Here is a 27917-nt window from a genome sequence, read left to right on the forward strand (position 1 = left end):
CCTTGAGCAGATGAACCCTGAACCAGGATGGGGGAAAAGTATGATCCTTGCTTAATTCTAGGTTTATCTCACTCCAGTGAGGCAGACAAAACATAAAAATAAGGATGTTTATTCAGGACTTTTCTAGCCCACAGCTAGGGCTCATACTCAGCTCAATGAGCCACCATCCGACCTCATCCCCATTCAATGTGAATGACATTAGGGAGGCCAAGCCACAGGTAGATCCCATTGATGCAACAGTAAGCGGTCCCTCCCATAGCCAGGTACAGATAGATACACTGCTGGGGATGAAGAGGGAAGTTACTGGATTAATACATTCCTCTATACCCTGCCTGAACCTTCTTATTCCTCCCCACCTTCCAAGACCATGGATCAGAGGTGCCTAGTACCATGATGTGGGGTGTCAAGGGAAGCCCCTTTATTAAGACCCCAGAGCTATGGGAAAGGGATGCCCTTCCCTTCTCAGCCATCCCAGGCCTGGGGGCCACTGAGGTAGAAGAGGAAGGGGCCAGGCCACTAAGCCCCCTGTGGGCCCTGCTCTGCTCTGGGCTTGCCCCTTAGGGAGGCAGGGGGCTTTTGCTGGTATGAGATGTTGGGACATCAGCCCAGACTGGAATGCTGCAATTCTTCCTGAAGCCATGAGGGCACTGGCTGTCCAAGCCGGCTCAGTAGCTTTGAGAGCTCCAAATTGTGGTTCCGGAAAAAATCCATAAGAAAAAGGCGGGACTAATAGGAGGAAAATGGAGGCAGAAATGGTAAGGAGTGGGACGGACACAGTATCAGATCTTAGAGGTGGAGATGACTACCTTGCCCCAGGCTTTACTTACGTCAGTATCCATATCTGGGTACCTCCGGCCTTTGCTCTTGCCTAGACAGCGAGTCTTACCACCTTCAAGTCCCTGGCACCAGAATCCCTTATCTTCATCAAACCTGCTGAACAGGAAGAAGCCATTAGATGGCAGGGAGGAAAGAAATTCAAGTCTCATAAATGTATGCTACCTCTCCCAACTCGGACCCATCTCTCCTTGTGGGACAGGGTAAATCCATGTCCCAGACAGACACGGTCAACTTGCTTCCCCATTTCCCCCAGAGTCATGCTCCCCTGGGTCATGCTCTCCCACCTGAGGGTCCGTGTGTAGTTCAGAAAGGGTGTGATACCCAGGAACTTCTGGATGCTCTCCATTGAGGCAGCTGGGTTGGTACGCAGCTCTTGCCCATCCACAATCAGCAACTAAAGGGACAGGGATGTAGTTCCTCTGTATTCCTTAGAAGCCTCTGAACTAAAGGGAAGATGGCAAGGGGGACCCCAACAAGGGCTACTGGGGTATTACCTGTCCAGAGGGGTAGTAATTCAGCCAGCGTTGTAGATGGGTGGAATAGTATCCAGGGACAAGACAGCGGTTCTGCAGGGAGTGAAGTGTCAGAGGGGCCTGGGAGGAGGCTGAAATCACCTGGTAGAAGGTATAGTTCAGAGCAACTGGGTCGCCATGTGCTCGCTGGTGCTGATGGACAAGGAATAGGAAGGGAAGGAATTGGTGATATGACAGTTATTCTGCCCCACTCTTGTTCTAGTGAACAGCACAGGCACCCCTCCCCAAGGCACTGGTTTAGTTTCTCTACCCTCACTCCTTTCTGACTTCTCTAGCAGCCACCACCTCCCTCCATTAAGCCCTAAAGCGTTCCTAGCTGCAGGCTTACCTGGTACCAGGAGTAGGCCCTGTCAGCAGGGTTGGTGAGCACAATGATGATCTTGGCTCGTGGCAGAAGGGCAGCACCCCGCCGTGGTACAATCTCTGAGTCAAAGTAGGTGGCACTTTTTTCAAATAGGAAGTCAGTGCTGGCATTAGAAGGGACAGGGAAGAAATCCATATACCTAGGAAGTAACAGAGAGGAGAGGCAGAGAATGTGCAGAGTGAAGGGGCCAAATGTCTGTGTTGGTGGAAGCTGGGATGGGGAACTGGGAGAAGGGAGTGTTCTGAGAAGCATTCCAAGGGGTTCCAGTCTCACCAGTCAATGCCCTTGTGGTAATTAGGGCCACTGAAGAACTGAATCTCCTCAAAGGTGCTGGGGCTAGGGAAACTGCTAGTCACAGCTGGGTGCAGATTCAGGAAGAAGTGAATAGCTGTGGTCCCTAAATGGGAGAGAAGCCAGCTCAACAACATGAGCTTGAGGGAGGTGAGAAAATAGCCATTCTGGGTAGTAAAATCCCCTTTGGTCAAATTAGAGGACAGAGGCAAGAAAAGTCAGAGGGGCTGAGGGAAGGATTAAAACACAGAGGTTCTCAGCCTTGACTGGATCAGAATCACCTGTGGATCTAGAAAAAATCCAAAGATGGTTCTGAAGCACTACCATAATTAAGAATCACTGTCTCAAGAAACTGAATTAATGAAGGGGCATATGAGAAGGGAGTTCCTTGGCCAAAGAATCCTTTGGGTTTAAGGCAGGGGAAGAGAAGTTGGCTGAGGATGATTCACCTGTCTTTTGGGGTCCCACAATGAGGAATTTGGGGAGTCGATCACAGGTTTTCTCCTTGGACCAGATATCTTTATGCCTCTTGTCATCGCATGGATTCTGAAGGTGAGGTCAAGGAATCAGGTAAGGCCTAATATTTGATTCAACCCCTGCTCCCATCATGTCTCTGGTCAGCCTGAGCTACACCCATACCTGCCAAAGGGGGCTTTGCTCTTGAGGGAAGAGTTCAAAGTATTTTCGTGCAAGAGGAACAGGAGGAAGGGTCTGAAGGCGCAGCCGTGTCCAGCACTGGAGGAAGCGCACCAGGCTCTCAAAGGTGTACAGGCCAAGCCGATCATTTCCATAATTGGACAGATGGGTCATAAAAATGCTGATCTGTAAGGGGGTGTCTGTGTGTTAGATTTGAAGAGCCTACCCCATCTCAAAATCAGGTGTGGTGAACAAAGGTCCCAGCCTGCAAATACTTTGGTTCTCCAATGTTCTAGACCTTCCTCTTGGCACTTTACCGGATTAAGAAGCACTGTCAGAAAGAGCTCTCCACCTCGGATGCTCCGGTCTAGTTCACGAGAGCCTCCAGGATACTCATTATAAAAGATTGTGTGAGTGAAGAGGCCACAGGTCTGCCGTGGCAGCACCTGGAGAAGAAAGAAAAAACAGGGACAGATGAGATTTGAAAGGTAGAATAAGGACATGAGAATGAGTTTGTAGAGGGCTTAGTCTAGTTATAGCAATAAAACTCCTTCTATGGGTATTATGACTCTTCACTCCACTAACCCCTATTATGTGGATGAACTTGGACTGGCAGTTGATAGGACATAGGTCAGTGCAACTTGAAGGCTGTCTAAAAGTGTGAGTTTGAAAAAGTGTGAGTTTGATCCAAGTTTGTACTGGGAATCCCTCACCATAATGCCATTGTGAATGAAGCCACGGCGGTAGCGGGCAGGCCGGAGATGGGGATACTCCTCGGTGCTGGTCACCTGGATGCCCCACACAGATTTCCAGGCCTCATAGAGCTGCGTGTGGATGGGGTACACGCCCGAGTGGTGGGGGGCCACAGCATACCCCAGATCCGTGGGAATCCCATGCTCCTGGGAATGGCATAGACTCTCACCAGGACCTGGTGAGGTTTAGGGAGTAGAGGGTAAAAAGGGTGGGGATGCCTCCACAGAAAGAAAAATGGCAAGGGTAGGGAAAGGATACCCGATTAGGGGAAGGTTGAAAAAGAGCCATCATCTCTGGAAAGAAGTATGGGGAAGAGATCCAAGGGTCTCACCAGAGCAAACTGTTTGTTGAGCCTCATCTGGTCAGCCAGCACAGAGCGATTGTGGAACAGGTGTGGCTGCATGTGGCTCCACATGTGGGGAAACCACCAGAACTCTTTGCGGTGTTTCAGCAGCATGTCGTCCCCTGCGTCCTCCTCCTCTGTCCCTATGACCACACACTGACCACTGACCACAGCCAGTAGGCGGCCCATGCCCCTCTTTGTTCTGTAACAACACTGACCACCTTCCATCCTTGGGACAATACTGCTGACTTCTGCCCACCTAAGACTGTCTATTTGCTTCGCCCTCACTGCCAACCTGCCCTCCAGCCACCCACCCATGCTAGTTCCTCACAGCATTCTGACCCCAAACCTTGCCCCTTGTCTGCAACTTGTCACCCAGGAAGAAGGACAACGAAAGGACAGGTCAAACTAAGACTGATATGCTGAAAGAGCAAGGGAATAAGCTCACCAGTATGATAGAACTTGCCCGAGAAGCCCAAGTTGAAGGTGAAGTTGGGGACTAATGTCCTGAGTTTGTTCTGGGTGGTCAACAGAGCCTGGGAAGAGTAGCACGGACACAAGAAATCAGGTGGAAGCAGACTGAGGAGAAACACAAGTAGTGTTCTTCCTGCCTGGAAAGGGCAGGGAGTATACCTCTTATAAGCTCAGAAACAAGGAAGGGAGTCTGATAGGACAGCACTTGAAACAGCTTCTAAGGAAAGAAATCTGAGAGAAGAAAAAGGACTAACCTCAACATCAGCCACCTTCATGCGGGTACCTTCCTTGCCCACAAATATGTCATCAATGTCTACCAAGATGTAGCGGTCAAGGTCCAGGCAGAGGCGCTTGCCAGTGAGGTATGCCACAGCATCAACGAAAACAAGTTTGTGGAGCCAGAAGGCAAGGCCATGGCCAAAGAGCACCCGCTGGATGCCATCATGAAGCCCCAGGTCCTGTATCACAGTGGGAAGCCGGGCCCGGCGAGGCACTGGTCCTGGCACAGGGGACTCAGTTGGCCGAAGGCTGGCAAGGAGCACTGGTTCATAAGTGCTGTGATTGGATTGGAAGATGGTCCAGTCATCACCAGGCAGAGGCCCAGGTTCCAGGCGGCTGGGGCGTGTGAGATGCAGGAGTGGGGCAGAAGGATTCACTTGGTAGTCCCGGAGCCCCAAGTTTGAGTGTAGAAAAAGGGGAAAGCCCTTGAGCTGGGCACTTAGTAGGCTATGCTCATGGGCCCGGAAAAAGCCAATGATGCCTACACCATATTCCACACAGTACCGGTCCAGCAGTTCCCGACTCCAAGCATCCAGGTTGACATACTTAAGCAGGTTCTCATAAATGATCAAGACATAGCGGCCATGAGTATGATCAGTTAGTGTAGGCATGTCCCCTCGGCCAGGTGCCAACTCAGTGCTATAACGAAAACGACTAGACTCCAAGATGGCCACAATCTCCTGCCCTAGCTGTGAGTATGCACTCTCCACAAACACAAGGACCACAGGTTCAGTTTGAGATGTCTCTGGAGGCCTTGGGAGCCGAGGTGGGACTGGAGGCCGTACAGGGCCAGGGCCAGCTGCCCCACCACTGCTGCAGTCTCCCAAGGGCATGGGCAAGGGTTCCTTAGCCTTGGGGCTTGTGGATACATAGTAAGCCAGGAAGCCCATGGAGCCCAGACTGAAAGCAAGCAGCAGCAGTATGAGGCGGTGCAGTTCCAGCTGCCGGGCTGGGCGTACCACCTTCCACAGCTTGAGCATGGCGGGGGAGGGGAGGCAGGGATGGGGACCACCTCAGGGGACAGGAGGAGGAGTTCTATAGACTGGTGCTCACTTGGGAGGGTGGAAAGACAGGAAAATAGAGGAAAGGGATTCCCTCACAGTTCCCTGAAGAGGTGTAGACAAGTACCCTAATTATAGGGTAGAGGAGGAAAAAGGGGCAGGCAACAGGGGGCAACTGGGCAGAGTCCATTGGTCTCAGGTTACCATGGCCCCATGGCTTCAGGATGCAAATCTAGCCAGGCTCCACCCTCAGTCCTGGCTGAGCTCCTCACATCAGATTTCAGCAAAGTTCACAATCTCGTCCCTCACTATCTGTAAGGCAGAGAAATCAATGGATTATTTCTCGCCTTGGAACTGTGCCATTACCCCATCCCCCTCTTCACCCCATGTCTCTTACCTCCTGTTCACAGGATGATTCGTTCTCCACCAAAACTCCTGTTGAGGAACAAAACAATCTGAGTCTCATACCTTAACTTTAGTTTGTTCCCTTTCTTAGAATACTGTTTAAATTCTCCCCAGAGCTAAGCTCAGACCTGGAGTATATTCAAGGGCTGGAAGGGAACAAATCCATCAACAAAAGGCCAAAACAGCCCAGGAGGCTGATAATGAACCTGCTCTGTAAGGAGTTCCCAGCCTATAACTGAACAGTTGGCCAGCCAGCAAGAGCTCTGGTCTCTCTGTGAGGAAGGGACAGAAAGCCCCAGAAGTCCGTGCTCCAATGAAATATCAGATAAGAGGAAACTCATGAGTCTGTTAATCTTCCTCATCAATCAAACACAGTATCACAGGCTAACAGCCCCCACAAACTTGCAGTCAGGTGGACACTGTGGAAGAAATGGTGATAGCTAATCATCCAATTAGTTTCCAAACCCAGAACTTGGGGACTCTTTTCCATTGCTTGTGAAAAATTAACCATCCCCTGCCCTTAACCTCACCTCTGCCAGTGTCGGGATAGGTTTAAAAATGTAGCCCCAAAGCGGGCCACATCACTGAGAAAAGCCAGACACCTGAGTCCAGGGTGTTTCTCCCTATCTACTCTAGTTCTCCTTCCTAAATTAGCCTATGTGGTACTATATCCTCATCAATGAAGCTCAAAAGGGTCCTGACCCAGCCAGGAAAGACATGAGGTATTGAGTACCGTTAAAAGCAGAGCAAAGTGAGTGGCACTGGATGACAGAGAGCCAAGCAAGAAGAGAGAAAAAGGGCAGAGTAATCAGAAAACAATTTTAGGGAGACACTTTTTCTTAAGTAGACTACTTCCACAAGCTTTACTGTCACTTCCCCAGCTTAGTCACTCCTAGTAAAGCCAGTAGCTGGCAATCCTCTCTACGACCCACCCCCAGATCTCAGGGGTGATTAGGCAGAGACAGGGTCCTTCAAAATTGGGAGACAGTTTCAGAATAGTTCAGCTTCAGCTTGGGTAAAACTAACTGACACAAAAAGAGAGTTGGAAGAGGATCAAAATGGTGATAGGCAGTGGATCTTATGGGTACCTCATCCATAATGTTAAGTACAATGATTAACATTTATTGAGAGCTTACTCTTTGGCAGACTTTCTTCAAAGAACATTCCAGACATTTAATGCTCACACCAGCCCTTAGAGGTAGGTAAGAGGTAAATACTATTATTACCCCCATTTCACTTATGAGTAATTTGAGGTCCAGAGAAGCATAGTAACTTGCCCAGGATCACACAGCTCAGTCAGTGGAGGAACTGGGTTTCAAAGTCAGGCCTGTCAATCTCCATAGACCCGTGCTCTTAACCACTGCATTTTAGCTTCATACCTAGAAGAAGCAGTAATATTTAGGGAAGGGGTGCTGAGGAAGCTATTGAGGTTGGATGTCGGTGGGATAATACATCAGGAAGTAGGAACACAGGGTGAAGCAGGCTGCTGTAATGTGTGTGCAGCAGTGGGAGGTCTGAGGGAGAAACCAAAGGGGTCATCCAGACCTGGGTTGGGAGACAGCAACAGTGTTGGCGGGGGAGGGGTGTCGGGGCGGAGAACGGTGGTCCGGCGCTGGGAGACAAGAGGTGCAGGTATTGTGGGCGGAGGTGGTGTCAAGCAGCGACACAGGCAAGGGGCCTGGCACACCGGGGTCAGGAATGAACGGACTCTGCTGCGGGGGAATATGAGATCACAGCTCTATGAAGTGAGCTCTGAATGTGGAGCATTAAGGGGGAAGACGCAAGGGGCGCGCTGGGGAGAGTGTGGGATGACACCGAGGCAGGCACTGGGCAAGGAGAGCCCCGAGGGGAGGAGGCGGCCTGAGGCGAGGGTAACGAGGCAACTACGAGGGAAGGTAGTGCAAGGGACAAGGGGAGCGCTGGTCCGCACTGAGGGGCCGCCCCGGACGACCCTGCGGGCGGTTAGGGTGGCAACACTGCGGGAAGTCTGTAAGGGGAGGAACTGCAGGCGACCGTGGGTGGGGGCCACGCTCTGCGCGGGGGGTTATCCTCAAGGGCAGCTCACCCGGCGGACTAGGGGGCGTCCCCGCTGTCCCCGGGCTCCGCCGCGTCCCGGGGCTGCCCGGCTTCCCTGTTCTCGGGGCCTCCGGCCGCGTAGCTGCGGCTCCGCCATCTCCGAGCGAACCCTCTGCCGCAGCCGGGCCCAACCACCGCTCCCACTGGGGGGGGGGAGGCGGCGCGCTGCCGCTCGTGGCGCCCGCTCTGGTCCCCGCCGCCTCTGGACCTGGGAGCCGCGCAGCCGAGATGTCAGACAGCCAAACGGGCTTCTGCAGCGCTTGGCCGAACCTCGGCCACCGCGACGGCAGGCTCCGCGCCCGCTCCGCAGAGATGTCCCCCCTCCACCCGGCCCGGTGGCACAGTCTGCCGAGCGTCGGACGCTGCGACTCCCCCGGCAGGGGCGGGCCGAAGGCACGGGCGGGTCCACTCAGCCTTGCTGAGGGGAAGCAGGGCTGGCCCACTAAGGGGCGGGGGCGGCCCGGGGGCGGGGCGAGACCCCTAGCGCAGGGCTCAAGGACCCGTTTCTTCCTCCCCACCCCAAAGTCGCATCAGCAGTCGCTTGGACTGATGGGCCACTGATGAGTTTATGAGTTTTGTTCTAAAATGGGCCCATAGAGAGTGGGAAAAGATTCATCTCTCCATCTGAATGAAGCCTTGTACCTAGGCTGTTAAAATCTAAGCCTCTGGCCTTAAGCCTCCAACAACGTAACACACAATGGACTGTTTAAAGGTTATTTTATTAAATATCTTCAGTTCAAGGTTTCATTGTAACAAAGCTATGAAGGGTCTACCAACATTCAGAACAAACACTATTTTTAAGTTATTTCTATGTCATCATGCAAAAATTCTGCATCAAATGCCTTCCATTTCCTGTTTAAAAGGTGTTTTTTGTTTTGTTTTGTTTTAATAGTCTATTGTCTATAGATGCTGACATTAGCCCCGGAAGAGAAGTGAGAATGCTAAGTGGGGCTGGAGCAGCCATACGAAGCTATGGGTCTTAATGAACTCTAAGACCATTTTTCTTCAAGCCAGCGAAACGAAACCCTGTGGTGAAGGTGTCTGCGTGCTGGTACTGCAGGCTGCAGGGCAGGAAAGGGCTAGGTCCCAGGGGCTGGGGCATGCATGAGGTGCTCAGAGGCGCCTGGCTAAACCCAAGCACCAGCACCTATGAGTCTGCTCTCTTCTCAGCTGGCTCCAAGGTAAACCCGTAATGTTGCCTTTTCTCCCAGCTCCTGTGCCTCCTGAAGGTAGTCCAGGGAGCTGGGGTCTACCTACCTTTACCCCAATAGTGTAGACAAGTCTGCAGAGTCTTTCTGGGGAAAGCAAGGCCATGACCAATTGCTCTACCATTATCTTCTCTGCTATTTGTTATAGAGTATAAATCTTTCCCTCCCGGAATGGAACTCCTTGAGCACAAAGAGGGACAATGAATGTAGGAGCCTTGGCTCTGGACACCTCTTTTGGATACATGCAGGTGAAGAGGAGTGATACCCATGCAGATTGTCCAGCAGTAAATCTATACTTCAGTTGGTCAGTAGAGAGGCCTCTTTAAAGAAGACATCTCTTCTTGCCAGAGCAGTCAGGTCAATCTCAAAGACAGGAAAAGAGATGGACGTGCAGCGTGGAAGGAGAAAGAAGAAAGGCAGCCCTGAAGGCTGCCTGAATGCATAGAACAACTATCAACTCAATCCCGCTGCCTCACTCCTCCCATCCCAAAGGGGCACTCGGCAGAGGGCCCAGGCCCAGATGAGGGTCAGCATGGGGGCCACCACCATGAAAAGGCAAGACAAAGATGGTCCAAATCTGCACAGAAACAGAACTGCCAAAGGCAGCAAGGGGAGCCATAACCAGGGCCTGGCTGGCTCTCTTCTTGTTAAGTTATAAGAAAACAAATACAAAGCAAAGCAGCAACCCCTCCCCCTTCCCAGCTGCAGGGATTGGGCCTCAATATCAGGGCCCACGTGCATTGTGCATCCTATAGAAATGGATGAGTAAGTGAGTACATGTCACACTAACACGAGGTTTCTCATCGGCTTCATAGCAGACACACTTTTGCAGCACCAATTCTCTTCCCTTCTACACTAAATGGAACAGTACAGCCACAACCTGGCTCTCAGTCCTGAGGCCACCGTTTCTCAGCTGCCTCCACAGCAGGCTGGGAGCTCTGTGTTCTCTCTCAAGTAGGTCTGATGGCTATGATGTTCTCACCAGCCTCTTTCTAGGTGCCTATGCAAGTTTTGAAGAAGTCCGTTCCTAGACCTGGGGCAGGCAGGCCACCTCAGGGGCCACAATCACATCACAGCCCCCAAAGCTTTGTCAGAGTTCTTGCCTGGTCCCCCGAGTCCATGAGGCCAGAGGCCTAGCTCACCTCTTCAGGGCTGGTGGGTGAGCCCACTGCTCATGCCAGGATGGGCATCACACCAACTCCTGTCTTCTTGTTAGCCCAAGGGCTATTGGTTTTAACACAGATCATGGTATGGATCCCATTTTTTTTTTAACAATCTTTTTTTCTTTTTCTCTTAAATGTAAAAAACACCTCGGTACAGCAGAGACAGACACGAAGGGCGGGCGGGAGGGCTGCATGCAGGGGCGTGCATTGGCTGCTGCCGCTTTGTAATTTAATTGTTTTAAACCTCAAACGAACAGGACTGCCGCTGTCACTCAGGCCCTCCAGAGCCACTGGCTGCGAAGGTTCGACCTCCAGCTGGGATGGATTAGGATATGCCCCTGTCAAACAGGACAGATGTGGTAACAGAACAGAGGACAATAAGCACACAGATGAATTCCAGGAACTTAAACATACTACACACGTGGTCAAGTCTGCCTGGAAGGTGAAGAATGGGGGAGAAGCTAGTATTTAATGATAAGATTGCCTCACATTTGCTGAACACTTAACTAAATACTTTACTTACATGTATCTTATTTCATCCTCATGAAATAAGTCAACTCAATGAGGTAGGCACTCTTCTTTCCCTCTTTTTTGACAGCTATGGGAACTGAGGCTTAGGGAAGGGAAGTAACCTGTGCAAGGCCACCCAATTTGGATCCAAGTCTATCTAATATCAGGCATAACTTATTATATCATACTGTCTAGCCTTTGCCACTTCTTTGGGATGGCCTATATCCCCTTTCCTCCCCCAGTGCCACCTCTCAACTTCTTCCTCCTCTGACCCCATCTGTCCCAGCCCCCATACCGCCCCCGACAGGTGCACCTGTGGCTGAGCTCACTGCAGTGGTGCAGCAGGGGCTCCTGAGCAGTGATAGTGGACGTTGAGCCACTTGCCATCCCGGCGGTGCCAGACCCGGGTCTCCTCTGACTGGCTGGTGCGAGGCCGACCCTGCCCATCAATGTACTGGGTGAGGCGGATGTAGGCAATGCAAGCTGCATCCTCCCCGATCACGTGGACATGTGGGTTCAGGATGGTGGTGTGGATGGGCTTGCTGTTCTTGGACAGAACTGCAGAGGGGCAGGGGGAAGGGGAGGGGGAGGAGGGAGGCGGGCATCAGACCCAGGCACTGGCATTTTTCTCCCAACCTATACTTCCAAGTCTCACCCTCTTTCCAACAACCATTCTGGGAGTGTCCAAGCCCCCCGTACACCTTCCGGAGGACAAGAAACCCCATCACGTTAATGTCAGTTAACCATAAGGAAGAGAAAGGTAGGGAATAATGTAGGAGCAGTTACTATTTCAATCAGACATTATTCTGGGGGCTTTTCATCCATGAGTTGTATTCCTTTGTCTATATTTTCTTCATTATATAAGATAAGGAAATAGGCTCAAGGAGGTTAAGTAATTTGCCCAAGTCACACATTTGAACTGACCTGACTTTTAACTGAAGCCTATGATCTTTCTACTCTGCCAGGCTGATGTGTACATTTTGTAAGGGTTGGCTTGTCCCTAATTAGGGCTGCAGAGCAAAATCAAAAACTTAAAATATTCAAAATTGGTTTGTGACTAAAAAAAAAAGTCCAAAGCTAAAAATAGCAATATCAAAGCAGTAAGTTCAGGATATTCCCAGGATTCCGTGACACTTGGGGGAAAGCCAAAAGAAATCAGATTGCCACTGTTAGCAAACACTACAAACTGTGTTGCTTTTATGAAGATTCACATTTTATTTCAATTTGAATGTTAGACAGGGGCTACAGGAGACTTTCCCCAGGGCTTCTATAAACTCTGGAATTGCTTCTGGCTGATAGAACTAGACAGCTTAAGGTTTACATTTACAGCTGAGACATGGAGAGAATGCTAGTTAGTAGAGAAAACAGTAACAAAACTCTGGGCAGGATGGGGAAGGCCCAGGATAAAGTGGAAAAGAAAGGAAAAAAATAAGGAGGGGAGGGTCTTAGTGGATAGAAAGATAGAAGGTAATGATTCAGCTTCTTATCCCCTGGGACTTCCACAAACTGTCCAGGGTGCACCCTCCCCCTCCCAGCCAGGACTCCTCTGTCTCCCTCAATATTCAGAGGACCCTAGCCACAACTCCTGCTCTCACAAATCACCAACAGTGCCATTACTTGCTTGCACATTCTTATCCTGGCTTTAATCTCCTCTATTGTGAAACCTGTAGATACGGAGCTTCATGATTACTTGTTGAGATCATCTCAACCTAACCTGAAATGGTTTCCAATCATCTTAGAAAGAGGTGAGGCTTAAAGAAATAGTGACCCTGACTGGCAACCAGCACTGTCATGAAGCAGCTGCAAAATGAAGGGGCTCACAGGGCACAAGGAGGCAAGCACACAGATCAGGGTGCAGCAGGCTGGTCAAAGGGAAAAGTAGGCAACTGGGAAGAGGAGAAGGTGAGTGGGGACAGAGGCAAACGGGGTGAAGGGGCAGGCAGGAGTATATCAGCAGCACGAACCCACTCACGATTCTCAAAGTAAAACTTATGGAAATCCATCCCCTCCACGAGGTTACCAAGAGCCTCAGGCTCAAAGGAAGTGAGGCCTGGATCGCAAATCTTCCTGCAGAAAAAAAAAGTAGCCTGTCTGTCTTCTATGGGAATTGCTTGCCTTTCTTTTTCACCGGTGGTGTCTGTCCTGCAGCACGTTAGCCGTGGGCTAGGCCTGATACGATGGCTGCTAAGCCACTTAGCCCTGTCCTTTCAGCCCACTGCCAGGACACCACAGGTGGGCCCAATCACAGGGTGGGAAGGCCTTCCAGCTTAGGGGCACGGTGTTTAACTCAGACACTGTGCCCAAGGCCGAGCCTTCCCTTTTCCCAAGTTCCTAGCTCCTTTTTGGGAGGGTGGGAAGGCCTGCAGAGATGATGTGGGACTCAAAATGGGTCTTTACTCACGTGTAGGCCTCAAAGTCTCCATTGTTGATGGCCTCAATCAGTTGTTCTGTGATCTTAATGATCTCCTGTTTTCGCACTGTAGAGAAAAAAAAAAATCCAGCAATTTGCCCACATGGGGCTGTGGAGCTCCCAAGTAATGGAGAACCCTCCCCAAACCTTCAGAGAATCCCTTGTGATCTTTTTTGACAAAGGCATCCCTCTTCTCTGTCTGTAAGGCCCTTTGCAGGAAGAGTGTGCCCACCTTTCTCTCTGTCATCTGTAGTTCTAATGACTCCCTTCTTCTGAAGCCCAGCCATTAGTTACAGTTCTTTGGCCTTTGTCTCCCTCTCCATCAACAACCAGGATACAGAAAACACTCCTGTCTTTAGCAGCTGAGGAGCCTGGCACAGGAAGAGTACTCTGCCTAGAGTCTGGGTATTCCATCTCCAGCAGGTTCAGCCCCTCTAAGAAGCATCTCCCAATATGCTTGTTTCCAACACCCACTTCTCTCACCTGAAGGGGCTCAGTCAGGTCTCAATTAATACCCCTTACCCCCAGCACTCACTCAATGGGCTAGAACCTAGCCCTGGACAACAGCCAGACTGAGAGCAGAATCTAGCCAGGATGAGGGCTCCAAAAGGATGAACAGAGCCCTAGGATGGATGCTTAACTCTTCCCCTGCTCATCTCCTCCAGGGCTTTTCTGGGATAAAGGATGTGGGAACTATAAACACTGTTTTTAAACAGAACCTCTCACCAGAGAGATGGCTCCATTTACCCTGGACAAGCCTTGGGAAAGCTCTAAATCTCATATGTGCTCTCATGCCAGGATGTTTCCCTCTGGAAACCCAGGACAAGGCTCAGACTGACAGGCAGGTGGAGTTGGTGCCCTCAGAGCCCCCGCACCCCATTCCGAGCCAAGGGACTGCTGGTGACATCCTGCCTTCATGGGCAGCTCGCTTACAGGGAGCACCACTATTAGCAGAGGGTGCAGCCAAGGTAAGGGCGGACTCAGACTGAGCTCAGGCTAATCCTGACCAGAGCCTGGGCTTGCCCAGTCCACAGGTCTTCCCTAACAAGAGCTACAGGCTGCAAGACAAACGTAAGCATTAGAATAGCACAGCTGAGGGCCACAGCTGGGAGAGGGCAGCACAGCCAAAGGTACAGTGGGAGGGGGCCCTGCAGGCATCAGCACCATTGGGGAGCAGCTCCAGGTGAGTAAGCAGCAGGCTGAGGGAAACAACAAGCTCTACCCACTTTCTAGAGGCAAGCAGGTATGTACGTCACACACACCCTCGCCAACCCCACCAAACCCATCTGCAGGACCTGACTGGGGCCCTATGGGTGAAGAGAACTGTGTTTAGAAATGCTAAAAGGATAGATGGTAGGAGGAAAAGAAACAGACAGAGGCATCCTCTACACAGACACAACTAAAAATATAAATATTAGCTACCATTAACCCAGCAAGGCATCATATAAAGACATTATACTACCTCATGTATTTTTCATAATAATGGTATGAAGTAGATGTTATTCACATTTTACAGATAAGGAAACAGAAGCTCTGGGAGGTTTAAGCTACTTCACAGTTTTGAAGGCAGTGTAGCTGAGATTTAAACTCAGGTCTGTCTCAATCCCAAGCCCCATGCTAACACGACACGTGGAGCCTAAGGAAACACCACATCCCAGCACAGTTTCACCACTATTCCAACTTCATCTGTGCCCCTACTCCCACCACCTCTGACCTGATTTCTGACTTGGCCTTTCCTTCTGGCTTGGTGCTGATGCAACACCCACTGCAGATCCCACCATCTTTCAACTCCTTCCCACCATGCCATGTTCTTCCACCCACTCTTCTTTATGTCTTAGGGCTCCGATGTCAGGGGTTCCTATCTGGCACTAACAGTGCCTCCAGTCAGATTCCCCACCCAGCAGAGGCCAAGCTCCTGAAGCTTACTAAGATGGACAGCTCCGGGCTAGGCTGACAGCTCTGGGGAGATCCCTGGGGGTCTTCAGGACAAGCCAGGGAGATGGAAGCCAGATTGTGCCTCCCTCACACTTACTGGCTGAGGAGCAGAGAGAAGGCTGGGACTGCATGCCTGCAGAGGGGGCTGTTCTGTCCCGGGAGCTCCGTCCTTCAGGCACCAAGCTGCCATTCCCAGTGCGGAGCGGGGCAGCTAGCCAGCCAGGGCAGGGCAGGGCAGGGCAAGGCAGAGCAGCCAAAACAAACAGAACAAGGCACGTGAGCGAGGAAGCCAGACAGGACCCGAGCCCATGGCACTGCAGAGCCGGGCAAGGTGACACCTCAGGCTGCTGTGGACATCCCATGCTCCGCCTCTGCCAGAGAGGCCTCCCAGACCATAGCCCCGGGAAGGTGACAGACCTGGGCTGGTGGCTTTCAGAGGAGCCTTCCCACAGCTTGTACAAGGGCCCCTGCTTCTGGGAAAGATGTGCTAGGGGGCTAGGCTACAAGGTCAAGAGCCCAGCAGTGCAGAAGCTGCTTTCTCTGCCAGTATTATGACAACTGAATTATCTGACCTTAATCCCAACAGCCCTGGAGGTAATTTCTTTATTGCCTTATATATGTATGCTTTGTATTTTTTTGGTTCCCAAAGGTTTGGTGTCCCCTTACTGCCCCTGGGTCACTTACTAAAGACAAAGGGAACACTTACAGGAAGCCAAAACAAAGAGCAGAACAAAGAGCCCCAGTGGGCTAGCCTGCCATGCCCTCCCATACCCACTGGCACTCTGGCTAGGCCCCAACTTAGGCTGGTGGTCCTCACAGGATCACAGGAACCTGGCCAAGTGTCAATCTGACTCCACTATTCATGCTTTGTGATGAGACAGACCAACTCATCCCAATGTGCCCAGGACTATTCGTTTTAAAATGGAAAGTTTCACATCCTGGGACTTGGCTCAGTCCTGAGGAAACTGGGATGGTTGGTCATCCTACCAATGACTCTCAGCTTTTATGGGCTACATCTAAAGGGATTCAAGGTGCCCTTGTTCTAGGATGTCACATTAGCAGCAACAATAACAGTTATCTGAGCCCTGGCCCCAGATGGGCTCAGGAAAAGCTTCAGTTTAGTTATTCCAGACTTGGAGTCATAGAAGAGAAGCCTCTTGCCCAGCCCAGCAACACCAGACAGGGTTCTCATATCCTAGCCCACGGAAAGTAGCTTGTGTACCAATCTCTCTCCTGGGGTATAAGAAGCCACCAATATCAGTTCTGGGGAGAGACAAGACAGGGGTCCCACTGGTGTCAAAGTACCTGGGACACTGCTGGGGTCCCTTCCCCACCAAGGGCCAGCACCTACCTTTGAGGTCCTCATCTTCTGTGGTGGTATTGCAGCTCTCTGTGGAGCCCTGTAGGCCAAAAAGAACATGTTTCTATACACTCAGTCCCTTGGAAAACAGAGGAACCACCCTTGCTACCTGATTTTTACAAAACTCTGGATTCCCAAGTCTTCCCCAACTCAGTAAAAGGCACCATATATGCTGTCATTTGGGCTAAAACCTAGAATCACCTTCTAGCTTTGATTCTAGGTTGATTTTTCTCTTCCTCTCTTTCCTTTGTAACTCCCAAGACCAAATCTGTCAGTTCTACCTCCAAGATAAATCTCATCTCCTACCTCTTCTCAAATGCATGGCTACAATGAGTCCAAGCTACCAACACCTAACACCTGAATTATTACAATAGTTTCCTTGCTTTCCCACTTGTCCTTCTCTAAAGTTCTTGCCCATGGCCAGAGTGGTTTTTCATAGTATAAATCAGACTATATTACTCCCCTGTTAAGACCCTCCAAAAGCTGCTTGTTGCTGCTGGAATAAAATGCAAAAAGTCCTGATGAGGTCCTACCTAGCAGGCCCTGCCTGCTTCTCCAACTTCATCTCCCTCCTGCTGCTCTCCCCCTTGCTCACCATGCTCTTAGCTCTGCTTGATTTCTTCCATTCTACTTCTGTTCCATACACAGGCCGCGCCCCTGCACTTACAGTGCCCTGTCTGGGGCACTCTGCCCCACAGTCTGCCTGGCTGTCTCCTTTCTCTTCATTTAGTTTTTAGCTCAGATATTCTCTTCTGAGGGAGGCCCTTCCCTGACCACTTAATTAAACACCCTGTTCACTCTCTCTCTTTTTACTTTGTGTCATTTTCTTCATAGCACTTATCACTGCTATGAAGAAAAAATAAGGATTTTACCTTATTTATTTGGTTTTTGGTTTGTTATCTGCCTCTGTGAGATAGGGATTTTGTCTTGTCATCTCTATAAACCAGAGCCATTGATGGTTGGAGGCTCAGTAAATAATTATTAATGACAGTGAATATAAGGAGACAAGGCTACTGAGGGCACAAAGGGTGAGGTAATGGAGAATGCTCTAGGATCTGACTACACTCTCACCTCTGTTTTTTCTAGCTAGTGTTTACTCCCATTTAAACTTCAAAAGTCATGGGGAAGATTTGATTATTATTATCCTCAATTTACTGGTAAGGAAACTGAGGTACAGAGCAGTGACTTGTCTAGCGGCCCACAGTCTGAGCTCAGAACCACTGAGGTATATACAATGCCTTCCCAGGAAAGAAGTGACAAATAGGCACACACTGCCCCCAGCCTAGACTCTGTAAACACCTGGGCCTTGAGTTGCAGCCTGTAGGCTGCCATCTGCAGGACCCTTAGACCCTCTGACCTATCCCACCTGTTTCCTGCTGACCTGGAAAGCAGGAGATCAGCTTGGGAGCCACTCACCTTGATCCCATCTGTAGCATTGTGTACCACGGTGGTTTGTGGCTCCTGTGAGAGAAGATGAAAATTACCCTCCTGACTTGGGGGACCCCACCACCATCCTAGCACCCTCACAGACCCTATGATGACTACTGGTAGGTGGCCTACCTACCAGCCATTCTCACAAGACAAAATATCCTGGCTCAAATGGGTCCCAGGCAGCTGGAGAGCACCAGATTTAGGGACAGCACTGGTGGGTAAGGAGAGGCCTGGCACTTAACTGAAGCAGGTATCAGGGAAGCCCAGAGGACAAGGGCCTATGTCCCTGATTCCTGTTGGATCTGAGTGTTCTTTCCCCACAGGGTAGGTACACTGGAGAAGTTGTGGGGCTGAGGGCCCAGGCTAGGCCCCACCAACAGTGTTCATTAGGGGGGGTGTGGGAAGCAGGGACACAGGGAGTGGACTATAGTCCTCCAGAAAGACCCAGGATACCTCCCCAGCAAGCTGAGTCAAGAGAGCTGCCTGCTTTACCACGTCCCGCCTTCCCCAGAGTTCCTGTCCCTGTCAGGGCCACACAGGGCAGCGTGAGGGACCACAGGAAGTAGAAGGAACAGCAGGCACCAACTGCCCCGCCCACTTGCCCATCATCCCCTAAGCACTCTAGCTAGCCATAGCTGGCAGAGGGAGCTCTGAGAGCACACAGTGCCCCCAGCACAGGGTTCTCCAAGAACCAGGAGAACCCGGGGACCCCAGCCTTCCTTTCTGTTCATGGCTTTGCAAAGGAGAGGCTGAGGCAGCTTTACAAGGAAGCCTCCAAGAATGATATACAGGTCCCAAGAAGGCTCCTACCCTCTCCTTCCCGGCACCCACAGCAGACCCACTGGGGGCCCAGCCTGGGGTTGGGAGGTTTAGCTGAGAGCTCTGATCACTCTTCCCCCCAAAAAGTGCAGGAGCAGGAGCAGTTCTGCCATGCAGGAAGGAGCATGGCCGGGCAGGACAATGAGGGGGAAGGAGCCCAGGGGGCAGCACACAAAGCAGCCTGCTCTACAGGATGAGAAAGGAAAAGGGCCAAGGAGGCCTGGGAAGGAGGACAAGAGGAGGAAGCGGGAAGGCGCGGGAGGCAGCCAGGGGCAGGGGCGGAGAAGCCGTAGTCAGGAGGTACCATGGCCGTCTGTAAGGGCGCAGGCTCTTGGGCTGGGCTTAGGAGACTGTTTTTGTTGTTGCTCTGTGGCTGAGACAAGAAAACAGATGGTTTAGTTCCTCTAGAGTCACCAAAGCTGCTCAGGTTCGACTCCCGGACCTCCCTTGTCCCCTGGCCTGGCCAGGAGGAGCCAGGCCTGAGGTGGTCTCCATAATACTGTGTGGATGGGAGCAATGGCTGGAGAGATGATCGGAGGAAAGGAGTATTTGGAGGAGCCCAGAGACCTAACTCTGGAGGCATCCTCAAGGTGGGACCAGCCCAAAGACTTATTTTAAAGCATCTCTCCAGAAATCTCTGCTTATGGCAGATGCCATGTCATTGCACAGTCATATTTCACCCAAAGAAATTCAGAACCATCTTACTTTACAGGAAGAAAGGAGGGTGGTTTATAGAAAGCAGAACAAAATTCAGAAACTCTTGGATCCCCTATCTGTGGGCAATCTCCTGCTGCCTTTTCAACCTGCCACCTGTGTTTCCTTTCCCTTAAAACACCAGCTTGAAGACTGATCTGAAAAGAAGAGGACCACGAAGACAAAGAAAACCTGACCTAGGAGATGGAGTCCAGAGAAGAAAGGGCTGGAATTTGACTTTGGATACAAAATGCATCCAATACCCCTGGGAACAGACAGGGCTGTGCTGGTTGGTTTTCTACCTGAAAAATCATGGATTTGGGCAGGTGGTAGTTAGGGCAGAGCTCTGAGGAGGTGCAGGTGAGTCCAGGGGGACTGTGGCTACAGTCCCTGAACCCAGCCTCTAGGAACAAGTAGGCTGCCAGCAGCCCAACATTCCTAACTGCAGCAGACCCCTGGGATACCTCCTTGCCTTACAAAACGTTACAATGAGTGGCACAGCAAGGGCGGTTAGGGGAAAGATGGCAAGGAGACTAATCTCCAGGGCAGGGATTCATACTGGTACTCTCTGCCTCTTATGATCCCATAACTAATGTACTCAGTCTTACTGGGAGTCCCTGGGAAGCCAGTGGCCACCCAGGAGCAGCTTGATGACTGTGAATTCTTCAAAAGGCAGGACGACAAACGTGTAGAAGCTATCATCTCTTCTCAGGGCATAAATGAGGACACACTGGGCAGCTAGAAAGTGCTGCTTCTTTCCCAAGACACACACAGAAAGCTATCCAGACTATTCTACTTCTTCCCTAGGCCTCTTTTATGGCCCCTTGGACGAGACCTGAATCCATCTACCCCTAGCTTCTTGTCAATGTCGAAGACGTCTCCAATCTCAGGGCCAGGCACATAACATCAAGCCAGGCACCAAATCCTACTAGACTCCACCCAACTCTGTAGGCAGGAGAAGAGGGGTGCCAGGAGGCGGCTATAAATTCATGAACTCTGCTCTCTTCAATTGCTACCAAGAAGGAGCAGAGCCCGCCTAGCCTAGCTGCTGACACTGACCTGTGTGTGGCTGGTTGGAGAAGGCTGTCCTGCCTGCAGAGCCCAGCTGAGACAAAGACCCTGACGGGGGTAAAGACTCAGGATTCCCGTAAAACCTGCTCTATCTACAGAGGACTGGGATATGCCCCAGGTGGCCCCATCTCTGGCTTTAATGGATGGTTTCACAATGATTTAGGCTGCTGTGTTTCCCTCGGTGCTCTGTGTCCCATGAGAAAGAAGATGCACTCTGTGTCCTTTAGCTATTTCCCCTGAGGGGAAGGATGAATCACTGGGCCCAGCCTGCTAATGGGCACTTGCACAGGGGAAAAGGCCAGGAGAGTGAGGCTCAGAGCTATGGGCCTATAACCAGCTTCTCTGCCCACCATGCAGGTGCCCACAGGCTGTTTAGTCTGTAGCAAATGGCTGCTCATGCCTGGAGAGCAAGGCTTCTCTTCCTGAGCGACAGTGAATGATGGTCTCTCCCTGGGATTGCCACCTGGCCCTGAGTTACTACCAGCTTCATTTCCTACTTGGGGCTGCTGGAGGCAGTCCGAGCTCTGCAGCAGGGGGTGCCATACCACACATTCCAATGCCCATTTTTTAGGCCACCAGGCGACCTTGGGCAATGGCCCCACCTGGCAGGACAGGCCACATCTGCCCACATAGCACAGACATGCAGTGAGGATGAGGGAAGCACACGCATATGGCAAAATGGGTTTGTGTGGCCGGCAGGCGGGCGCAGGCAGCATGGAGTGGGTGGATGGGTGGGCAGGCAAGGCTCACCATTAGGTGCACGCTGGAACTCGACTTCCTTTTCTGGACACATCACAGCAAAAGGGAAAGAGAAGGGGAAAGAGGAGGTAAGAAGCAGCACAGAGACGCTGCAGGTTAGTGCACCAGTGTAGGCTCTGCCTCAGGAGAAAAGAGCAGAAGACCTGGAGTTCAGCACCAGAAGGGTTAAAGCAGCATCACCAGGCACACATACCCTTCCAGACCCTGGGGGAGGAAGAACTCCTTTGCCTTCAGGTTCACAGACACAGGCTTAGTATATTCTGAGATGTCTCAGCCTTGCTCAGAGAAAGCTTCATAAGGAGATTAAGTCACAAGTCTGTGAGGGTAATACTTTGCTGCAAATGTACAGGTTGGGGCTTATAAGGCTAGACCACCTACAGAGCTATTTATTTTCTCTCATTACTAGGTCTGCTTGAAATTTGGGTGAGCAGCTATCAAGTAAATAGCCAAAGCTACTCTAGACCATACTCAGCTTTAATAACACTTGACTTATGAACTGAGACTTTTTCACTGCACCCCTAAACTGCTTTTCAGATGAAGATGTTGAACTTTTGAAAATTATTGGACAGTTAAATTTTGGTATTCCTTCCTTGGTCAGGGTGACCATACTTACTTATAAGATTTCAATGTTTTACTGCATTTTGCATTTAGTGGGATATGGAAACGTAGGAGTGCTAGTAATTAAAAGTGCAGCGGTCACAAAGGCACAAAGATGCAAACCACGGGGAGCACTGAAAACAGTGATTTCTTAGCTTCAACCAGATGCCCATGGACTTTATGTTCAGATGTCCAACAAGAGCATAAAAATAAAGGCCACATGCAACATGGAAAATACATCTCAGAAGACTGTGTCTAAAGGTGAAAGGTGATTAAGAATTTTATAGTCTCGCTTCTGTCTTGCTCACTGAGAGACAGAAGTGCCCTTGGAACATGTCTGTCTGTTGTTTGACTATTGCATAAGCATTTAATAATATCCAACAAATACTCACTGAGGGCCATTCTAGGCACAGTGAACATGTTAGATAAATGTCGCTGCCCTCCAGAGGCTGATATTCTATTTTAGAAGATTTTTTTCTGGAATATATTGTATTCAAAAGAAGGGGGCTGCAAGTATTTAAAAGACGGTCCATAATTTAGAGTTAGATATACATAAAAAGAAAGCCTAAACATAATTAGGCATCTTTTGTATTAGCCTTTCACATGCCTGAATATGAGATTTCACTTCCAAAATTATCCTTCAAAAGAGGGAGTTGCCTCACATGCATATTTTCCCCTTTATCCAACTGGAGTGTTAACACTGCGAGGTAAGGTCCCCAGCTCATTTATCTTTGTGATCTCCAGGGTGCCCAGCAGATGCCTTAAATTTAGCACACCATCAACAAACCTGTGTTGAGCTGCGGGAGGTTTGTTGACTCTAGTTTTTACCCAGGCCAAAGCAGAGCACAGTTTTCTAACCTGCCTAGACTCACTTTGGTGAAAGCTCTGCGGGACACCGACCAGCTCCACTCTTGGCTCTCGTGATTCCCAGAGCCTTGTCCACACGGGCTGTTGCAGGTTGCCTGTGCCTGGACCTCGCCTTGGGCAGAGCCCTTTCAGCTGCCTGCTTTGTCTGATGAGGAATAAGTTCCCAACTTTCTCCTAGCTGGCTCTCTTTCTCCTTAACTCTTCTGCATGAAAACCCAAGATAATCCTTTTCTACTCAAGGGTTAGTCTACCAGGTTAGCAGACTTCTTTTTAAATTCTCTTCTCCATCCGGGCAGTGCTTTGCGCCCAGCCATGCACAGCTGTGCTCCTTCTGAACCAGCACTAAATAACAGATCATTTTTAAAGAACTATATCTCACTTTTATTTAAAAGTTTAATACTTACTTAAAATTTTAAACCAGAAAAGGGTTCAAACCTCTCCATATACTTAAACAAATATGCAAACAGAACTGAAAGAAATAACTGTACTCTTTTTTCCTTTCTGTAACTCTTTTATTTTTAAAGACTGGATGGCCATTTTGGCCTGGGACTCGCAGAATGCACAAACCATCCTCACCTAGGATCCTTTAGGGATCTCAGAGTTTGTGGCCCCTCAAGTCCTGTTCTCACCAGTGGCTCTCATTCTGCCAGACTCTGGGTCCTGGTATCCACCTTCAAAGAAACCTAACCAGAACCTGAAGCTCCAGAATTCAAGAGCACAAGTAGACTCAATGCTCAAACCAGTGCTAATGTTCCAGCATCTTATGAAAGCTCCTGACAGTGAGAAAGGCCTCCCTGCAGACCTTCAGACTTCGCTCAGGAACTGGAGAAAGGGGAGCTGAGAAAGGAAAGGTAGGGTCTAAAAGAAAGATCCAAGATATTGACAGCTCAGGATCTTCTGAGCAACTTCACCGGCCTCCCTCACATCACAGGCTGTCGACTTTCAAGGGGACCCAGAGAAGGAGGAGCCTGCACATCTTGCTTTGTCTTCCCTTTTGAAACACTTCCAGCCAACCATGCTGCAATATACTCATGCTCCTCATCGTGAAAGGAAGGCAACCACCTTACAAGCCATCTGGGAAACACAGAAGAAAAACCACCACCCATAATCCTAACACTCCTGCCAGTCTTTTCTCTTATACCATTAAAAAATATCACCATAAGCTATATGCTAGTTTACGCCATGTTTTTAAAATAAACAGGATTTTGATTTTATTCTGATTATCAAAGTAATGCACAGTCCAGGTGAAAAAAAGTAGAGAATACAGGAAAAATGTATAAACTAAGTTTCCTAAATTCCCATCATCCAGTGAAGGTACTGCTAACACTTCAGTGGGTTTTCTTTCAGCTCTTTTCTATCCACATATTATATACTGATTATAATCTATAAACACATTTTTTAAATAAGACTTAGACAATAGCATATGTATTGCTTTATGTCCCTTTTCCATTTAATATAAACATTTCCATCATTATGTTGTCATGGAAATTAATAACTTTATAATGGTCTATTACATGGATTTCTCATAATCATTTAGTCATTATCTTAGTGGCTTTTAAGTTTGTCTCCAGTCTTTTGCAGTTATAAATAATGTCATATGAACACCTTTCTGCTTTCGGGTTTTTCATATTTTTGAATTGTTTCTTTAGGATAAATTCCCAGAAGTAGAATTAAAGGGTAAAAAAAGTTGGAACATTCTGATGGCTTCTGACACACAGGCGTTTTAGACAAGGCCATTCTGATTTACGCTTTGACCACAAACTTAGGAGTCACAAAATGGCACCTTGTTTCAACTTGCATCCTCTGTAAAGGCTAAATGTCCACATCTGTTAACCAGTTCTACTTTCTCCTTTTCAGGCTGTTAGCGCATCTTTGAGTATTTATCTACTGGGCTTTAGTGGGTATTTTTATTTACAAGAGAGAGCTCTTTTGCATAAGTATTAACCTCTCCCATCACACCTGCTGGGGGTCCAACCTGTCTACTGTTGGTCTTTTACTGAGATTGCTCACTCCCTTCCCAAATACTTGGCTCTCAGTCTCTGGTCCCCCACTACCTTCCACATCTTCTCAAACATAAAACTCATTTACTGAGCACATATCAGGGTCCAGTAGTGGGCTATGTTCCCCACATATGTTCTCACTTAAAGCAATTTATTTAATGATTCAGTTTGCTCAGCCTCATCCTTCTCAGCATCCTGTAAGGTCAGACATTGTTGCACACCTCCATCCTTCCTCCACCTCTGTTCTTTCTCCATTTCCTTTGATGAGTCCTCTTCTTCTACCAGCCTCTTAATAACTGATAACCCCGGAATTCTGCCGTTACCGGACTCTTAAACCCTTATGTACTTTGGATTCATGTGGGAGAAGCAAAGTGTTTTTAAAATTCAGATTCTGTCTCCCATCCAAGGCTTCCTGAAACTGAATTCCAGGCTGGTCCCTGGAATCTGTATATTTTTAGTTAGCTCCTTAGGCTAATCTTACATGGCTGTACCCGACACTTATCTTTGGGGCCAGCATCTAGAAAGCTTTGCTAGAAACTTGTTCCTTAATGGCTTCTTTATCCATCCTGTCACTGGTCACTGCTTTATTTCAGGTCCTTTTTAGTGCAATCGTTCTTTCCTTCAGTTACACAGAAGCTACTAAAGTTCTGAGAATCATCATGCTGTTTCAGACTTGTATATTTTCATGTGAGCCATTCCTTCTGCCTGGACTATCCTTCCCCCTCCCCTCCCCTCTCCAACCTGGCAAAATCAAACTAGCCCTTCAAACTCAGTTCACAGACCATCTCCTTCAGGAAGATGTCCAGTTTGGGCTCAGATGCTTGTCTCTCTGCTTCCCCAGGGCCTGCCCACATCCACCTCTCTCACAGACCCTGCCAGACAGCAATGGAAGGGTGGTTTCCCTGCCTCTTCCCCATGGTGAACACCTTAAAAGGGGGGACTATGTACTGCTTTCCCAGCTCCTGAAGCACAGAATCGGCTGAATGAGTGAATTCATGTCATCTGCTCATGAGGGGACACATCTGCATGTCCAGTGTTGACCACCTCCCTGGGCTATACCAGCTATTTCCCCACACCTTTAGAGATTTCTCTAGCCAGATCTTTACCTGTCTCTCAATCTCAGTGGGGTCAAAACAAAACGCTTCCCACCAAAGCAGGCATTTCTTCACAATGACTCCCATTTCTAGCAGGGGTACCACCAATTCTTTCAACATTAAAGGAACTTTGATATTGTCTTTGACGGTTCCTTTTTAAATCCTCATATTCAATGTGAAGTTCTCTTGACACATCTCCAATCAGAGCTGATGACTAATCAGAGCCTCGCAATCGTGGCTGCGGCAGGACCAGTCACCCGTGGGCAGCGCCCTCTCGCTGCTTGGTGCCAGCACACTTCAGGCGACCGAGTGTTCTGAACATTAACCCTGCCTTCTAATCACCTTTCCTTCACCCTGCACTCAGGTTGTAACAAACCCTAATTGCTAGCTCTGTGTCTAGTTCCTACCCTATGCTATTCACCTGCACGCCCTCAGCCAAATCTTTGAAAACATGGCTTGTACCACAGCTTCCCTGCTCAGTGGCCAATGGCATTTCCTGTGGTCTAGCACATAAGCCTCCTGTTCCCTAGCCAGCCAGGCCAATCCACTGTACTCTGCACATCTCTCCACCACATCCCATGTTCCAGCTCAGCAGAGACTATCAATATATAATAGAACTCATAAAAATATTTTCTGTTGTTTGTAAGTTACAGAAGTAATAGATCCTCATTTTAAAGAAAACACGTGTGCACCAAGTAAAAACAGAAGGTATGTCCGTCCCCACTGACCCCACCCCAAGTCCTCACCTCCAATCCCATTTCCTAGAGGCAATTATTGACTTGGTTCTAATCTTCCTACAGCCTTTAAGCTTTCTCCAATAAAATAAGCTTTTCCCCAGAAGCTTCTTGGACTAAACCATCTTATGTAGGGTCCGGTGCCATATACCATTCGGTGCTTAGCCAATTCCAGATATGTGACCATTTTCCTCTTCAGTTAACCTTGCAACCTCCAAAAGCTACATGAAAACTGCATCACCTCTTATAACTCTTGTATGGCCCCTAGAACTGAGTGCAGTGCTGGGCCTCTGATAGGTACTTATTAAGTACTTTGTAAAGATTGATTATTTCTAGCTGCTTCACCAGAGAGAAACATACAAAATCTCTCTCCAACTAAACCTGCCACCTTTTCCAAACTTGGCTCTACCCATCTAGCACATGTCCTTGTAACTGGGAGGCTGCTGGTCAACCCCAGCTCCATGTCAGCAGGTATGTGCTTAGCATAAGCTCCCCTCCTTGGGGCAGAAGTACACAGAAGCAGGCAGGCAGAGAATGCGAGAAAGTGGAAGGGGTGGGGGGAAGGGAATGGGGCACACATGTATATCTCAGCTGGGGACACAAAATCTAGGGAAAAGGCCCAATTTAAACTTGTGTTGAAATTTAAAGGTTTGAGCAATTCCATTCTCTTTGGTGTAAACTGGTAGGCTTTAAGAAAGCATAAACTCCTGTCCAATGCCCCAGTCCCAAGACCCTTCCTGCCCCAAAAGCATCTACAGACCACCTTGGGCACTGTGAGGACCCCCAAACCACGGCTCCTCTACCTTAGCCAAGCTGCCACTCCCACTAGGGCTTTCTCTGGTCCCTGGAGGTCCCTGTTCCCACCTCCCGCCCTGATCCCACAGGGAAGGCTCCCTTACCAAATGGAAACAAGCTGTGATACACCATGTCCCTTGCTTGTTTCTGAGGAGCCCAGGCCTCAGGAAAGTTTAAGATGCTTTCACTTAGTAGTATCTAAACTGGGTTCTGGAAGTGTTTTGGAGATAAAGAAAAAGACCAAAAGGATAGTGGCTTCAGGTTCCAAGCCCTATACAGCTGGTCAACCAAACTTTGCTTTCATTTAATAAAATGGGTTTGTGCTCTAAAAAGAAAAAGAAAAAGAAAAAGACCTAAAAACTCAGAGAATCAAGCCCTGGAGATGAGGCATGCATCCGGAAGTCAGGTTCAGGATTCAGCTGTACTAAAGTGTAATTTGGGTCACTTCCCCTGAATCATCCCCATCTAGCTAGGGTCAG

The 27917-nt window shown here is 49.4% G+C and overlaps 2 protein-coding genes across 28 annotated transcripts in view; both read right to left on the reverse strand.

Moving 5' to 3' along the window:
• Nucleotides 1-94: 94 nt before the first annotated feature.
• Nucleotides 95-8298, reverse strand: NDST2 (N-deacetylase and N-sulfotransferase 2). 8 transcript variants are annotated; one of them, XM_036928634.2, is made up of 16 exons: nt 7982-8297; nt 7143-7295; nt 5909-5946; nt 4486-5823; nt 4206-4293; nt 3746-3900; nt 3375-3560; nt 2979-3107; nt 2665-2847; nt 2475-2571; nt 2008-2131; nt 1699-1873; nt 1332-1502; nt 1122-1231; nt 828-933; nt 95-726 (listed from the first exon to the last, which is right to left on the reverse strand). In XM_036928634.2, exons 4-16 carry the CDS (start codon nt 5488-5490, stop codon nt 601-603), a joined length of 2655 nt encoding a protein of 884 aa, XP_036784529.2. In that variant the 5' UTR covers nt 5491-5823; nt 5909-5946; nt 7143-7295; nt 7982-8297; the 3' UTR covers nt 95-600. The 8 variants fall into 8 exon arrangements, with proteins under 8 accessions (XP_036784529.2, XP_036784527.2, XP_057362001.1 ...); XM_036928632.2 differs by having other exon boundaries at nt 7053-7295; XM_057506018.1 differs by lacking the exon at nt 7143-7295 and adding an exon at nt 7462-7625.
• A 394-nt stretch (nt 8299-8692) lies between these two features.
• CAMK2G (calcium/calmodulin dependent protein kinase II gamma) overlaps nt 8693-27917 on the reverse strand; it is a 52366-nt gene continuing 33141 nt past the window's right edge. For 3 of the 20 annotated variants that reach the window (XM_036928649.2, XM_036928647.2, XM_036928645.2), the window contains 9 exons: nt 21343-21375; nt 19133-19201; nt 17995-18039; nt 16570-16618; nt 15316-15429; nt 13275-13350; nt 12846-12940; nt 11187-11431; nt 8693-10701 (listed from right to left, as the gene is read on the reverse strand). In XM_036928649.2, coding sequence (XP_036784544.1) covers nt 11199-11431; nt 12846-12940; nt 13275-13350; nt 15316-15429; nt 16570-16618; nt 17995-18039; nt 19133-19201; nt 21343-21375 — 714 coding nt within the window. In that variant the 3' untranslated portion in view covers nt 8693-10701; nt 11187-11198. Of the gene's footprint in view, nt 10702-11186; nt 11432-11514; nt 11884-12837; nt 12941-13274; nt 13351-15315; nt 15430-16569; nt 16619-17994; nt 18040-19132; nt 19202-21342; nt 21376-27917 lie in introns of those variants that run through there. The other 17 variants (XM_036928646.2, XM_036928650.2, XM_036928648.2 and 14 more) reach the window with 10 other exon arrangements.

This window comes from Manis pentadactyla, chromosome 8 (assembly GCF_030020395.1).
Source record: "Manis pentadactyla isolate mManPen7 chromosome 8, mManPen7.hap1, whole genome shotgun sequence".
NCBI classification, from domain to species: Eukaryota; Metazoa; Chordata; class Mammalia; order Pholidota; family Manidae; genus Manis; species Manis pentadactyla.